At 41.0% G+C, this 16806-nt stretch overlaps 1 protein-coding gene across 2 annotated transcripts in view; it reads left to right on the top strand.

Annotated features, from left to right (window-relative positions):
* LOC148860922 (5'-3' exonuclease family protein) overlaps window positions 1-16806 on the top strand; it is a 56326-nt gene that overhangs the window by 32202 nt on the left and 7318 nt on the right. For both annotated transcript variants that reach the window (XM_088984205.1, XM_088984204.1), the window contains exons 12-16: window positions 7731-7812; window positions 15575-15689; window positions 15775-15831; window positions 15939-15985; window positions 16100-16154. In XM_088984205.1, the coding sequence (XP_088840331.1) occupies window positions 7731-7812; window positions 15575-15689; window positions 15775-15831; window positions 15939-15985; window positions 16100-16154 (356 nt within the window). The remainder of the gene's footprint in view (window positions 1-7730; window positions 7813-15574; window positions 15690-15774; window positions 15832-15938; window positions 15986-16099; window positions 16155-16806) is intronic.

Genomic DNA, 16806 nt, shown 5'->3' with positions numbered 1-16806 from the left:
GTTCATACTTCATTATCCGGTCAACCACCACCAGAATCACTAATTTGCCAGCTGAACGAGGTAGACATGTAATGAAGTCCATGGAGATTTCTTCCCATACCAAATCTGGAATTCTGAGCGGTTGCAAAATCCTAACAGGCGATTGGGCTTGGTATTTCTACTGTTGGCATACCTCACATTCAGCAATATGCTGTTGGACATCCCAACACATACCTGGCCAGTAATAAACTAATAATGGCTTCCTAAGCGCTTAAGAGTGCGCAAAACTCTTGAGTGTCCCCCAGACTGGAATCATGAAAAAGCTTCATCAGATCGGGGATATGGGCTGAATTGGAGGAAATCACGAAACACCCCTTGAATAACAAGTTTGGCCCAATAGCAGTGTACGCACTTATCTTGGCCGTTTTTTCTTGAACCTGGTTTCTAATCAACTGGAGTATGGGATCTTGCCTTGACTCTTTGCCGGATGGCTTCAAACAAAGGGTAGGTTGGTTCTGAGCAAGTGAGTTGGGCCAGTTCTTTCAACCGGGAGAGAGCATTGGCCAATTGGATAGTGATGCTTGGTTTGTACTCAATTTGATAATCAAAGCCCATTAACTTGCTGAGCCACTTCCGCTGCTTCGGAGTGTGAACCCATTGCTCTACGAGGTATTTGAGGCTCCTTTGGTCAGTTTTGATGACAAATTGCCAGGTTAGCAAATAGGCCCTCCACTTTTGGACGACTAACGCAATGGTCACCAGCTCCTTCACATATGTAGATTGGGTTTGGTGAGTAGAAGATAAGGCTTCACTGAAATAGGCCAAGGGCCTTCCTTGCCATATTAGTACTGCCCCCACACCCATACCAGAGGCGTCAAATTCAAGTTCAAAAGGTTGGGAGAAGTTTGGGAGGGTCAAAACAGGTGGTGTAGTGATCGTAGCCTTGAGTGCACCAAAAGCCTTCTAAGCTTCCTCATCCCACATGAATGAATCTTTCTTTAAGAGGTTGGTAAGGGGTGTGGCTATGAGCCTGTAACCTTGAGTGTACCGCCTATAGTAGCTCGTGAGTCCTGGAAAGCCTCTCAAGGCCATCACCGAAGTGGGCCTTGGCCAATCTTGGATGACCACCACTTTCTCTTGGTCAGTTGTGACCCTCCCCTCATGTACTTTGTGCCCCAAATAGTGGATTTTGCTCTGGCCAAAAGAGCACTTAGAGAGCTTTGCATACAGATGGTTTCCTCGCGGAACCGATAATACCTGTTGCAAGTGCTCTAGGTGGGTGTGGGCTTGCCAATCTGGGCTATAGATGTGGATGTCATCGAAAAATGCCAGCACAAACCGTCTCAAGTATGGTCTAAACAGGTTATTCATGATAAATTGGAAGGTGGAGGGGGCATTCATAAGCCTAAGTGGCATGACCAAGAATTCACAGTGGCCATCATGGGTTTGAAAAGCAGTTTTGGGTATGTCCTCTGGGTACAACCATATCTGATGATACCCTGAATTTAAGTCCTGTTTGGAATACACTCTTGCAGACCCCAACTCGTCCAAGAGTTCAGCAATAATGGGGATGGGATACTCGTTCATCCTTCTTTTTGACTAATAGGACGGGAGAGGAGAAGGGATTGGTGCTGGTTTGAATGTAGCCCTTGTGCAGGGGTTCAGTAACAGCCTTCTCAATTTCCATTTTTTGAAAGTAGGCGTATCTATAGTGTTAGGCATTAGTTGTGAGGGGAATTTGGTGGTCTTGGGCTTGGGTAGGGGGTAGTGCGGTGCACTCTCCAAAAATGTCCTTGAATTGGGTCAGCAAATCTTAGAGAGCCTGTTGGTGGGTGAAGTGGGCGAAGGCTTCATTGAGGTTATCAAGAGTGGGGGAAGTGGGTTATAAGCCCAAGTACATAAATAGGGGTTGGCATGAGGATTTAGAGGCCTAAGCTAGGGTGTTTAGGGGTGCCGGCTGCAGACCTGTAAGTGGCAAGGTACCTCATTGTTGGTGAAATCCATGGTCATATTATTCCAATCACATAGCACCAGACCAAGGCTACATAGCCATTGCACACCTAAGCAAGGTTAAAAAAGTCGACACGTATCGGCCGATACGTATCGTATTGGGAGCACCTTGATATGCCCCTATAGAGGGTGTATCGGGGTTTTGACCGGTTTAGGGGGTGGAGGAACCTTAAACCGCCCCCTGAACCGGATTTGAAATAAAAGTTAAAAAAAGTACCAATATTGCCCATTACGCCCCTACCGGCGTATCAAGCGTGTCAATATTTAGAACTTGACCCTAAGATGACATCAAGACCATAGAATTCCAAGGGGTGAAAGTCTACCTAGAATTTCTGTCAGGGGTTCCTTCTTGCAGATACTATCACATGCTATTTCATGTCCATTGGCCACATGAACTGAAAAAGAGAAAGTGGGTTGGAGTATCATACCAAGTTTATTGGCCAAGAGGCAGGTGATGAAGTTTAATGTTGACCTACTCTCAATGAGAATAGCTGTGGGCATTCCAAAGGGTGCAAGTCTACCTAGAATTTTTGTCCTTGGATGGAGAGGCATCGTTCTTGTAGATACTGGCACATGTTATTTTTTGTCCATTGGCCACATGAACTAAAAAAGAGGAAGTGGGTTGGAGTATCATACCAAGTTCTTTGGCCATGAGGCAGGTGATGAAGTTCAATGTTGACCCACTCTCAATGAGAATAGCTATGGGCCTTCCTAGCAAATTGCCTATGACTCGCATGGCTTGCATAGAACCTGGGCCTATCAGAGCATGAAGGGAGATATCAACTTCTTGGTTAGGGCCCACCGGATTGACTTCCCCATCTGTGGGTATGAAGGGGTCCACATCAGGGGTTTCATCATCTAGTTGCAAGTGGTATTGGGCCTTGCACTTGTGGCCCAACCCAAACTTGTCATTGCAATTGTAGCATAGACCTTTTCCGCATCAGGCTTCGACCCATGAAAGGCTCTTAAAAGGTACAATGGGACAAGGTAAGCGGGCCTTGTGGGCTCAAACACAGGCTTAGGGACCACCAGTTCAGCCTTAGGAGGGTTTTTCAAGATCGAGCTGAGGGAGTAGTCAATCCTCCTCATTTGGTCTAACCGTTCTTGTAGTTTGGCCATGTCCACCGCTGCCATGACTGTCACCAGTTGTAATGCCTTAACCTCCAAGCGTATATCATCTCTTAATCCCCTAATGAAATGGCCCACCATTACTGTTTCTAGCCACCCGAAAACAGGAGAAGATAGACATTCAAATTCTAGCTGATACTCCATCACTGTTCCAGTTTTTTCAGCCTGGTAAGTTGCTCGTTATAGTTCACAAATGCAGTAGGGTTTCAATGAAATCTGACCCACCTGCAGTTGGGAGTGTTAGACAGTTATGCCCTTAGCTTCAATCAGATTGATGTACTTATTGACATTTTTTGTAAATGAATGAAGTACATAATTAATTCATGTTATTATGGTGTGTTTTTGTGTAATACCCTTAAATTAGACACTAATGAGACTCGTGTTAGTTTAGAATCTTCATAGTCGTTGGATAGACCTGGGGAGGTTTATCCTGCCGAGGCTGACACTAAAGTGCTGCCAAGAAGGTTGGGGTGGCTTGTTTCAACTGCTAGGGTGAGACCTGAAGTGCATGTAGTGTGGGTTTAATTGAAACTCTGAACCGAACCATTTTCCACTTATGCCCTGGGCCTTGGAGACAGATGGACAAAACTGGAAAGTTACACCTAACCCCTAGACTCGATTATGGTATTACACTAGGTGTTGGATTGGACTGTCTTTAATATGCCAATTTGTGAGATCCTTAGCAGGGGTCAAAACCTGGGTATGTTGGGGCAGTCTGAGAATTCACCTGAGTGTGTGATCATAGTGACAGAATCAGCCCCTTTGTCAGACAAAGTGAATGGTTGGGGAATGCACTCTCTCTGATGGAAACCTAAACTACCCTTAGTTGATTTCAAACTTGTTGAGATTTGTTTATGCAAAATATATTTATATAGAGATATACATATATATTATGGTTTCACAAAATGTTTGCAAAAGGTTTTAATTCTCGGGATCCATGTGAGTAGAGAGTTCAACATTGTACCTTGTAGCCGAGGGAGAGGTCCTTTCTTGTCGGGCAATATTTGATAATTATGGGTTGAGAGGTTAAGTGTAAGACCATTTAGGTTTTTTACTTGATGGGCTAATTTCACATAAGTCCATAGACCTTGGGCCTTCATAAGGTGGCTGGACTCAGGGACCATTTAGTGTAATGTTGGGCCTGGTAAGAGCCCATACTGATGGGCTCAGGGGTTCACTGTCTTCAACAGTGAATTCGGCCAGGCCTTGTAACGAAGGCTAGGATGAACCCAATGGCTTTTGTGGAGATCAATGCTAGGGTCCCACGCCATTCAAAGAGAGCCAAACTAGCCAACATTTAAAAGGGAAAGTGAGACATTTGACTTAATGGGCCTAAAGCCCATTTTGAACTGGGTTTAAGTGATTTAATTAAATGGGGCGAATTAGGTTTATAATCTGATTAGGATCAACAAGCGGATAAGATATGTCTTATCCACTTAGGAGTCCAGATCCAAATATCAGATTTGGATTAAGAAACTTCTTCTTAATTGGATTAGGAAGTTGATCCAAAGAAGGTTATAAATAAGTGGGCGAATTCCTCAGTTTAAGCAAATTCAGCATTCTGTAGTTTTCTCCCTTAGCTCTTGCCGCCCCTACCCAGTTCGATCTCCATTCTTGGAATTGATCAAGGTTGGATCTTGATATTATTTCTTGCTAGAAGAAACATTATGAAGTCGTGCTCACACCCTACGTGATTCTTGTTGAAGAATTGGGGTTCTTGCTGAAGAACCTCCTTGCTGATCCTACCTCACCATAAGCTGTGTCATCTTTAGTGCAGGTCGGTTTTGGTGACTTCTTTGGGCGTGAACACCTACATTGGGAGTTGCTTACGTTGATTTCGTATCAGGTATACCCATTTCCCTCCTTTGGTTTCAGATCTGGTCCGGTTTGATTCAAGAATGAACCTTGAAAAATGCAGTTTTTCTAAATTAGGGACCCAGATGGGAGAAAGAAATTTTTGAAATTTCGCCCAGCCACCCTGCATGGTTCGACCATCCATATGATGGATCTCCCATCCCTTCAGGGAGTGGCGATACCATTGAAACTAGAGGATCACATCACCGTTTAAATGGATGGAAGTGAGTGACACTCGCTGGTGTGAAGGGATTTTGCGGTATTCAAAATACTAATTGGCCTTGAAGATCCATGGGGATGGGATCTCCGCCTAAATATTTTGGAAAATCCATTTGGGTTACCTTGCCTGGAAGTGGTGCGCCGCCCCTCCCCTCGTGGTAGTTCCAGTCTTCCATCTCACCATCTCAATGACTGGACTCCCTCTCTGTTGTTGGGAGGCCATGGCGGACATGGGGGTCCTGAAGTTCCTTCAGCTCAGTGACCACCTGGTGCAAATCCAATTCAATCTGATTGACCCTCTCGTTGTCTACAGTAGATCATGTCGGTGGCATTGGAAGCGGTAGCCTGCCTCTGATACCAACTGGTAGGAACCGCCTACCACGGTAGCCTCTTCGAGGGAGACTTGCCTCCTGAGAGCAAAGAACATGGAGGAAGAAGAAAGGTTTCTATTCATGTTTTTATTACAAAATTGGGAGCCTTTTATACTGGCTCAGGTGGATCGATGTGAGAATCAGATATTCCCATGTGCAGAGGTAACTAACTCTGGGATTAGATCTGCTGCCGTGGCTGCTGGTCCCCTCTGTCTTCTAACGAACTGTTGCGAAATGGGTGGCTTCGTGCCTGGATTGTTGTGGGCTCTTGGGCTTGGGCATGGTAGGCTGAAGTGGCTGCTACACAAGTTCTCTGCCAAAGTGTTGGTTGGTCTTGAAATCCATCTAAATGAGACCTTCACTTTGGAAGCTAGGGCCTTTGCCTTGAGCATGATGCAAAAGTGCCAAGGTTCTTGTTTGCCATCTTTAGACCATGGACTATCCAAAGAGCAAAGGAATTGGATATCAGGAGGCTGATCAATGAAGGTGATTCAAAGTTGGTAGTGGGCTGGCTGCAAAAGGAGGAGATTGGTTGGTGGAACCATGTTAATGATAGAAGAAAAGAGGTGCTAATTCCTTTGCTGATGCTTTTGGCAAAAAAAGGGGTGGGAAGAGAGAAACCTTTCTGGGCTGTATTGTAATTAGTTTAATCAGTTGTCATCTCGGAGAGAGTTAAGAGAGTTTACCTCACCTTTGTGTTCTCTTGTATCTTTTATTTATTTTTAATGAAAATTTACTGTTATTGATTAAATAAAAGAATTCCCACCCCACCTTCACCAGCTATGATCCAATGGAAACCATCAATATGGGGCCCTGAAGTATGGCCTTCATATCTGCACAAACTCAATAGCTAAATCCAATAGGACATAAATTAAGCTAATGCATTCTCTTTGAGTCTTTCTTCTAAAAAAAAAAAAAAAAAAAACTCTTTTGAGTCTCTTGTTACATCCCTGGAAGATCTTCCCATTATAAAAAAGTTCTTATGTTTTATCAAAAAAATTCTAGGTCTGCTATGTGTAGGTGGAGTTTTAGGGACCACTTTGGTGACATTGTACTTAGTTTTTTGGAGACGGAAGACCTAGTTTTTCGGGAAAGGGCTTCGGACTTGTCAGATTTTGCTCCTGGGCAATTGCTGGCAGTTGTGGCATAGGCTGCAATGGACACCAAAAATATAATACTTTTGATGGACGCTGTCTCGGAAATCAAGGTCTGTTATGTGTAGGTGGAGTTTTAGGGACCTCTTTGGTGACACTGTACTTGGTTTTATGAGCACTGCAGGCAAAAAAAGCATCAGTGAAGGTACCACTTCTTGCATATTGCATTAGTCCGAGACTTAAAGCTGGCAAATGCCTTGGCTTGGAAAGGGTTGCTCATGAAGGGGGATAAACAAGTGGTGGTTGGCTGCATCTTAACAAGAGTTGAAGGCCCATTGATCCAATGTTTTAAAAACCAATCTGGAGACAACTGTTTTTCCATCTGTGTTGCAGGCCAGCGATTCAACTGTTTTGGTCAAATGGGCCCAAAAATTTACCCGAGGGAAAATTTCTGTGGGCCCTACAGTTCCCAGCAAAAAAACGTGGGGAGCTTGGTCAACTTCTCCATTGACCAACTTCCCCCTCCGTTTTACAGTGTAAAAGAACAGGCCTTCAAGCTTCTTAACCAATATGGTTCTCAGTGTTGTTTCTGATAAAAATATGTCCAATTATACAAATGCAAACATGGATACATGCTTTCTGACATGTAGATGGTCAAATTTACTTTGTAATGTTGTCTGCAGATTACTTACACTATTTTAGTTTATCAACATTTTACTTGTTTTACCATGTATTGTACCCAAAAAAATCTGTGTAATTGCAGATTATTGACAAAAAATGGAACAGAGGTTGCATGACAAAATGCATAAAAAAGAAATAAACTTCGATAGGGATAATAATTGTAGATTATGCATTTTTCACATCCTACTAGCAAGTTTTAATAATCTAGTTATCTGATTACTTGTTAGAATTTTCAATTGTTTGGTTGTGTTACAACATTTCCATCATAAAGACATGAGCTATCTCTCTGGTACTTCAATTTCCTTCTACCATATACAAATGGTTCATCTGAAGTTATTGCAATTTACTTTGTTTATGAAATATCACATTTTTGTTAAACCTGTACATCAACCAGGTATCGGGGGACAGACTGCTTTGAAGCTCATTCGTCAACATGGTTCTATAGAGAATATAATAGAGAACATTAACAAAGAGAGGTGCTTCTCATCCTTCAATTTAAAATTTATTTGTTTAAAATATTCTACATGTATTTCTTATGGTTTAGTTTGAAATATTCTAATCTTTGAGATTTATTGTTTGGTGTATGTACGGATGCTCAAGTTTTGAGAACTATGATGGATGCGCTTTTGATGGTTGGGTGTTACAAAGGGGTCGTTTTGTAATTGGTTTCTTGTCATCTTTTCATTTTCTTGTATAGCACATGTACTTTTTCAGAAGGGGCCATTTCTCCATGCAATGGTTAAATATTAAATATTGAGCTAAGTTATTTTCTTTGGTTAAGAAAGATAAGTAACTTCTCTTTGCTGACAAAAATTTATTAGGTTGACAAGCATTTAAACACAGGAACCTAGAATCGCTCTATAGTTTATAGGAATATCTCACCACAAACACAAGCATAGGTTTTACTAAAAACATCATACTCCCTTTCTGTTATTAAAAACTGAAGAAAACAGACCTTGAGAGTTCGGCAATGAGGATTTTGAGAGTGAGAGTTTCGAACCTTACTCCCTCTCAGCACCCTAACACTATTTTATTAAGATAAATTTGAATAATTACAAGGAGGCCCTTAGTTGGGCAAGAAATTACAAAGAACATAACATGAAAGGATGGGCCCAGAATAAGGCCCATTATAGAAAAGAACATAAACAGTAAGAAAGAATAAACAGCCTATGGGCCATTTGGCCCATCTTCTATACACTCACCCTCAAGTTGAGCATAAATGTCAATCATGCCAAGCTTGTTAGTATCATGCTGAAGTTTTGCCTTGGGAATGCCTTTGGTGAAAAAATCTGCCAATTGTCCTTCAGATGTGATGAAAGGAAGACATACTTCACCCGAAGAGACCCTTTCTCTAATGAAGTGTCGATCAACTTCAATATGCTTAGTTCTATCATGTTGTACTCGATTGTGAGCAATGTTGATGGCAGCCTGATTATCACAGTACAACATCATTGGCTTGCATTCTTAACCCCAAGTTCCTTCATCAATGATTTTAGCCATAATAGTTCAGAAACTCCATGTGCCATGGCCCTGTATTCTGCTTCAACTGAAGACCGAACAACAACCGATTGTTTCTTGCTTCTCCAAGAAACAACATTACCAACCACCAAGCTGCAATACCCAGAAGTAGATCTTCTGTCATCAATGTTTCCGGCCCTGTCAGCATCGGTGTAGGCTTCAAGTTTCATATGACCATGCTTGGCAAACAGAATTCCCTTTCATGGGGAGCCCTTCAAATAACATAGGATTCGCTCTGCTGCTGCCATATGAGTGTCTTGGGGAGCATGCATGAATTGGCTAATGCAACTGATCGCATATGCAATATCTGATCGAGTCATGCATAGGTACAGAAGTTTCCCGAGAAGTCTTTGGAAGATTCCTTTGTCTTTTTAATAATGTCCCATCTGAGGTAGAGAGTTTATGACTCGTATCAATAGTAGCAATTGGTCTAGCATCAATCTTTCCAGTTTCAGAGAGCAAGTCAAGAACTTACTTCCTTTGGAAGATAAGAATCCCATCCTTGGATCGAGCAACTTCTATGCCAATGAAGTATCTCAGTTCCCCCAAATCTTTAATCTCAAACTCTGTATGGAGGAAAGATTTTAGATCATGAATTCCTGAAACATCATTACCAGTTACTATAATATCATCGACATATACAATGAGGTATACTGCCAGAGGTCCACTTCTCTTCACAAAAAGAGTATGATCAGACTGTGTCTGCACATAATCAAAGTTAACAAGTGTTGTTCTAAATCTCTCAAGCCATGCTCTAGGGGACTGTTTTAGTCCATAAAGGGATTTCTTCAGCCTGCATACCTTTCCTTTCATATCGGTTTCGTACATCCCTGGAGGAAGAGACATATAAACCTCCTCATGTAATTCACCATTCAGAAATGCATTATTCACATCCAATTGATAAAGGGGCCAGTCAAAGTGAACAGCTAAAGATAGAAGAACCCTCATAGATGTTATCTTGACAACAGGTGCAAAGGTCTCCAGGTAATCAATCTCATATGTTTGTGTATTGCCTTTTGCAACCAGCCTGGCCTTGTACCTTTCAATGGTGCCATCAGCTCAATATTTGATAGTAGAGACCCACTTGCAACCGATTGGATCCTTTCCTTCAGGCAAATCAACCACTTCCCATGTGTCATTCTTGTGTAGGACATCAATTTCAGACCTCATAGCATCTCTCCATTCTGGAATATTAAGAGCTTCTGACACAGACTTGGGAATAGGGTTAGAAGCAACAGAAGATAGATAGGCAAAGTATGAAGGTGAAAGCAACCTGTACGAAAGGTGCTTGGAAATGCAGTGAGTGCACTTCCGTTTTCCTTTCTTAACAGCAATGGGAATACCAAGGTCAGGGAAGGACGACTCCAAGGGTGTTGAAACTATACCTGTTGTCTCATCTGTGACTGGAAGTGTATGAGGCTCATGTGTTGTAGGAGAAACGACTTGCTCTTTTTTGGATCTTTTCCTTTGATACACCTTGGGATTGAGGATAGGACGAGGAGGTAAAGGTGGAAGAACACTGGGACAGGGAGAATGGAACGACTGATCCGTCCTTGATTCATTTGAAGGAGAAGCAGACTCATCAAAAGACTCAACCGGGACAGGAAGAGGAAGAGCAAACACCTGTGACAAATCCTCCTCCTGTGGGCAATGTCCATCCGGAGAGGAACCATAAAAGGGAGAAAGCTCATCAAAGGTGACATCCATTGAGACATACCGAGTGCCAGTCTTTGGATCAAAACAACAGTAACCCTTCTGTGTGGGGGAATAACCAAGGAAGATACACTTGTGGGCTTTGGGTTCAAATTTATGCCTTTGGACACTTGGAACATGTACATAACAGGTGCTGCCAAAGACACGAAGAGGAATAGGAAAAAGATCCTTGTCCGGATGAAGGAGATTGAAGGGAGACTTAAACCCTAAAACTTTGGATGGCATACGGTTTATAAGGTAGGTGGCTGTGAGAACATCACCCCAAAACCTTGTAGGAACATGTGAGGCAAATAAGATACTTCTTGCAACTTCAACAATATGCCTATTTTTCCTCTCAGCAACTCCATTCCATTCTGGGGTCCTAACACATGATCTTTGATGAATAACCCCCATGTCAGAGAGATAGCAAGATATGTTCTTCTCAAAATATTCTTTTGCATTGTCAGATCTGAAAATTTTAATCCTGGTATCAAATTGGGTTAGAACAAATTCATGGAATTGTCTTACAAGTCTTGAAACTTCATCACGGGATTTCATCAGGAATATCCAAGTGAACCGATAAAAGTCATCAATAAACAATATAAAATACTTGTAGCCACCCATGGAGGGTAAGTGGTAAGGCCCCCACACATCAGATTGCACAATATTAAAAGGAAAAGAAGATCTTTTATTGCTCAAAGGATAATTGTTTCTACAATGCTTTTATAACTCACAAGACTCATAATGAAGACTGGACAAACTAATTCCCTTAAATAGTTCAGGGAATAGATGACTCAAGGCAGAAAAAGAAAGATGACCCAAACGACGATAACACAACATAATTCGATCAGTGCATTGTCCCGGAGTATCAAACAGGTATATTCCGTTCGCCTCATGGCCACTCCCAATCACCTTCTGAGACTCCAGATCTTGAAAAACACAGTAGGAAGGAAAGAAGGTTACACAACAGTTTATTGACTTGGTTAAACTACTTACAGACAACAAATTTGTATTTAGTCTAGGTACATGAAGTGCAGAAGGTAGGAACAAGGAATCTGTAGCCTTGATGGTTCCGTTCCCAGAAATAGGGGCAAGTGAACCATCAACTAAAGTGATTTTTTCACGTCCAGGAAGCAAGTCATATGAAACAAACAAGGTAGAAAGGTTGGTCATATGATCAGAAGCACCTGAGTCAATAATCCAAGGGATCTTAAGATTACCTGAAGTGGTTGCATGATTGGCAGAAGCGCTTATACCTGAATGAGCAAATGCAGAAGAAGCTGAATTTCCTGAAGGGTTGGAAGAAGTCATATCTTCTAGATGACTGATCATCTTCCCAAACTTTTCATATTCTGCTTTCATGGCTGCCAACTGTGCACAAGCAGACATTTGCACTTCCTGCCCTTTTACTATCATGTTTTTTCTGAAACCGAAATGGAACGAGATCATGATGTAATTTCCAGCACTAGTCTTTGGTGTGCTTCGGCAGTACTCACATACAACTTCTTTCTTTCCTGAGCCACTAGATGTCCCAACAACACCTTTGGGTTTAACCCCTATATTTGCAAAGTGATCACTAATACCAGCCCCTTGAACCTGAACAACCCTTCTGCTCTCTTCGCTGCTCACCAAAGCATAAGCTTGTGACAATGAGACACTCTCCTTGGAAAGAATATTCTGTTTTGTGATATCATATTATGGGTTTAGTCCGGTTAAGAACTCAAACACCCTGTTCCTTTCAACCAGTTTTCTGTAAGTCTCTGCATCATTGGTGGTGTCCCAAGTTACAACTTCTATTAGGGCAATTTCTTGCCACAGAGACTTCAGGGTTGAGAAGTATACAACTAATGGTTTCTCCCCTTGCCTTAAATTCTTCACATCACTTCTCAATTTATAGGGTCTAGCCACATTAAGTTTTTGGGAATAGGTTTCTGCAACACTGTCCAAAATTTCCTTTGCTCAATTCATCCATAGGTAGTGTTGGCTAATTTGTGGCTGCATTGAGTTCACAAGCCACCCAATGACTGTAATTTTTCTTGCATTCACTTCTCGTAGGATGGATCATCTTCTGGGGGAGCCTTCTTGCTCCCAGAAATAAACCCCCACCTTTCTCTACTACTTATATAAATCTTTACCGATTGTGACCATGCCAGATAATTAGTTCCATCTAGTTTAACTTTGGTCACAGTCAATAAAGAATCACCTGGAGTCCCCTGAACCAGTCCATATTCAGCACCATTCTTGTTTTCAAATTTTGAGGAATCCATCATGTAAACCCTTCAAATATGATTTCAGATGACTTCTACAAGTGTACTGAATGAGGATGAGCAAGAACTGAGTTCAACCAACCTCAAGACAGCAATACACAAGGCCAAACTACACTCAAAAGTTGTAAGAACCAAGATTGAAGTAGAACCTTGGTTCGACCTTCAAGAAGTAATCAGAAAACTTCTAAGCACTGTGCACTCAATTGAAGTTCTTTTTCTTATCAGGGACTTCAAGGTAATCAACAAAAAGTAGCCAAGAAGAGTAATTACCAGTTCGTATTGATGAAGAGACCTTTTTACAAACACAGTGTGGGCAATAGAGAAGACCCCACTGTCAAAGGTGAAAAAAGTCTCAAGAACAGTTCGTACAGGCCCCCAAAACACAGCCAAAAAGAAGCAACAATTTGCAGCACTGAATCCAAGGATGTTTCGGCAGTTTTGACAGTCCAAAAAAGGAGTGAAAACAACCCAGAAATCTCTGGGTTAAACCAGATTAAAAGACAACCGAATAGCTATAAGAAACAACCCAGAAATTTCAGACACTAAAGTAGTCCAAGCACAGAGAAATAACCCAAAAATCTGAGCACAACTTACAATATTTAAGCTTCAAATCAGAAACCAAGCTGTTTCCCTTTTTTCTTTGATTCTTCCTGGCCCCTGAACCACATCTCCAAGAGATTTGAGTCTTGGGCACCTTCCAATGACTTCCAAGAATCAGGCAACACGAGCTGAAGCTTCCAACCCTAGAATACTGAAGTTCAGCACTGCTCTGATACCATGAAGAAAACTGAAGAAAACAGACCTTGAGAGTTCGGCAATGAAGGTTTTGAGAGTGAGAGTTTCGAACCTTATTCCCTCTCAGCACCCTAACACTATTTTATTAAGATAAATTTGAATAATTACAAGGAGGCCCTTAGTTGGGCAAGAAATTACAAAGAACATAACATGAAAGGATGGGCCCAGAATAAGGCCCATTACAGAAAAGAACATAAACAGTAAGAAAGATTAAACAGCCTATGGGCCATTCGACCCATCTTCTCTACAAAAACATAGCTCTAGGCTTTAAGGTTGGCCAGACCATGGACTTATGACCGATGTTTTAATACTCAGACTGGACACAAAACTGGAATGCTTGCCGGGTCATGGGTCAAAAGGTTTGACTGCAAGTTGCATAAAAACCATATTTAATAGATTTTGAAATTTATGGTGTAAGCATAAGTGGTGGCTAGATGGATATGATATTGCTTTGTGATATAAATGACCAGGGTTTAAGTCTTATTACTTGCCTTTTATTCCTTATATATGTGTGTGTGTATTTAATCAATAATATACATTAATGATACATAAATTAGCACACAAAACATGATAGATAAATGGTTGCATGCTAACACATGTAATTAGGAGGTCTTTAGTTCAAGTCTTTCTATTTGCATTTTAAAGTTCATAATGACTTAGTGACGACCTGGGCAGGTTGTAGAAAACCGGCTAGGTTGTTGAAACTCAGCTGGTTTTCAATGGTTTCCTCTGGTTTTTCAGAAAAATGAAAACCGGAATCCCTTCTGGTTCCTGGGTTGAATGGTCCGACCATTTGGTCTGGTCCTAGTCTTTCAACGTAGGTTAGGACTAGGAAAACTCACAATTGCAATTCTACCATTAGTTTCCTTTGGCCAAAAGGACACCATAACTACTGTTCTACTTATCCAATAGCTATTAAAATTTAAACATTATTAAGACTGTAGTGACATGACTCTTTAGGCCAGACTCTACTTGCTACAAATAAAATTACCAATATACCGTGGGGTCAATTCAGCCTAAATTTCCATGAATCACACTTTTGCCATATCAACACCCACAAATTGGATAGTTCTTGGTGTGGATGGCTAAATGATTCGCTTATTGGTTAAAGAATCAGGTGGAAACTAAAGAATTTGCTAGTTGTTTAGGGATTGAGTTGCAGATGAAGGATAGTAAGGGCACTATGCTAAAAAGGTAACTGAGGTTTTGGTTGAAATTTAGGAATTACGGGTTTGATTAAAGGTTAAGAACTAGTTCTCAGGATGTCTGCAGAAAATTTGTGTGAGTTAAAAAAACTCTTGGGTTTTGAAGACATATCCAAACATGAGAAAAGTATTATGTAAATACATGTTAATTATAAACTACTTAACTGAAGGGCAGCTCAGTGCATGAGGCTCCCGCCAATGCGGGATCTGGGGAGGGGTAGATGTACGCTGCTTTACCCCTGCACATACAGAGAGGTTGTTTCCAATATTTGAACCATGGTCACCCAGGTCGCAATGGAGGAACCCAATCGTTGTGCTGAGGCCCACCCTCAATTATAATCTACTTAACTACAAAAACTAAATTTTGTAAATGGTTTAATGGAAAATTGCATTTTAGCTTCAAAAGAAATGACAAGCTTTGAACAGCATCCTGATGCACAGGGATTAAGAACCTAATCTCTAGCTCTGCATACACTTACGATGATCCAAATGGATTGCACACACGTATCAATTATAAAACGGGACACGATTACTTTATTTTCCCCAACTTAGATGTTTATATCTGCATCCCTGGTTGGCCACATAAGTGGTAAGCTTAAAAAATGCCTAGGTGGCTGCCTAGTTGATGTGTGGGTGATGCTTTGCAAAGGAAAAATAAAAAATAAAAAATTACCTCTAGATATTTTTGTTTTGTATTTTTCCTCACTTTTCCATGTCTTTCATTCTTTGCTAACGCCAGTCGCTTTTGCCTGAATATGTAGGTATCAAATACCTGAGAATTGGCCTTATCTAGAGGCTCGGCGTCTTTTTAAAGAACCTTTAGTATCTGCTGATGGTGAGCAATTAGAACTTAAATGGACTCCTCCGGATGAAGAGGTGAGTGCTAGGGTTTTTTCTATTGATTTTAATGATTTTCAACATTTTGTATTCTTAGAAGATTATCATTTTTTACCATCTTTAGGGGCTCATAAACTTTCTGGTGAATGAAAATGGGTTCAATAATGATCGAGTCACGAAGGTAAGCTCTTCATTGGTTACAAGTTTCTTAACTATATTTTCTGTCAGGTCCTATTGTAGATCAAAAACAAATGATCCATCATTTACATTTGTTTATATTTTGAATAGGCAATAGAGAAAATAAAAGCTGCCAAGAACAAGTCATCCCAGGGCCGGTAAGTATTCTTGATTGAGTGAAAATTATGCATGGAAATTAGAAACAAAAAAATTATTGCACAGAAATTCTCCTTTTTGAGCCCATTCCTAGTTGTTATTGTTTTCTTTTGCAGATTAGAATCCTTCTTTAAGCCAGTTGTGAGCACATCTGTACCCCTCAAGCGGAAGGTATTGTTTATATCTATATATCTTTATCCATCCATCAGTACTAATTTGAATTTTGAACAAGTTTTGAACCTGTAATGCGTCATACTTTTAACATTTTTTATCAGTAACAGTGAATTTCATTAATAGAAAAATGAATCAAGTACGTACAATTTGAGAATACAGTCATATAGAGATAAACTGTCATGTCTCTCCCCCACGAATTCTTTCTTTTTGCTTACAACTATGTCCTAAAAAAGTTGATCTCTCTTCACCCCTTGTTTGGCTAAAGCAATGGCCAAGGAGTTAGCACTTCTTCTGATCCAATGCAGCCTCACTTCCATGTTTTTTTGTCAGGCATCTGAATTTCTTTTTTCATTCTTGTAATTCCACAACTTTGCCTCTTTACTTTGTAACCAACCCACAACCACCTTGGAGTCTCTTTTAGTGATTAGTTTCCTAATGTTCAAATTTCTTGCCTTTTGTACTCCCTCGAGCATTGTCATAACTTCAGCCCTTAAAGAATCCCCTACACCAATTGAGCCTGCATATAATGTAACCAATTTGTCCTCATCATCCATACACACCCCTTCAATTTCTAAAATTTCGGGATTTCCCAAGCTGCTTAAATCAAAATTAAGGGCCCATTTGGTGCGTCTTTCCGTGTGGTCTTTCG

This window comes from Nelumbo lutea, chromosome 4 (genome assembly GCF_056320005.1).
Source record: "Nelumbo lutea isolate HS-2025 chromosome 4, American lotus-T2T, whole genome shotgun sequence".
NCBI classification, from domain to species: Eukaryota; Viridiplantae; Streptophyta; class Magnoliopsida; order Proteales; family Nelumbonaceae; genus Nelumbo; species Nelumbo lutea.
This window is presented reverse-complemented; position numbering and strand designations above follow the sequence as displayed.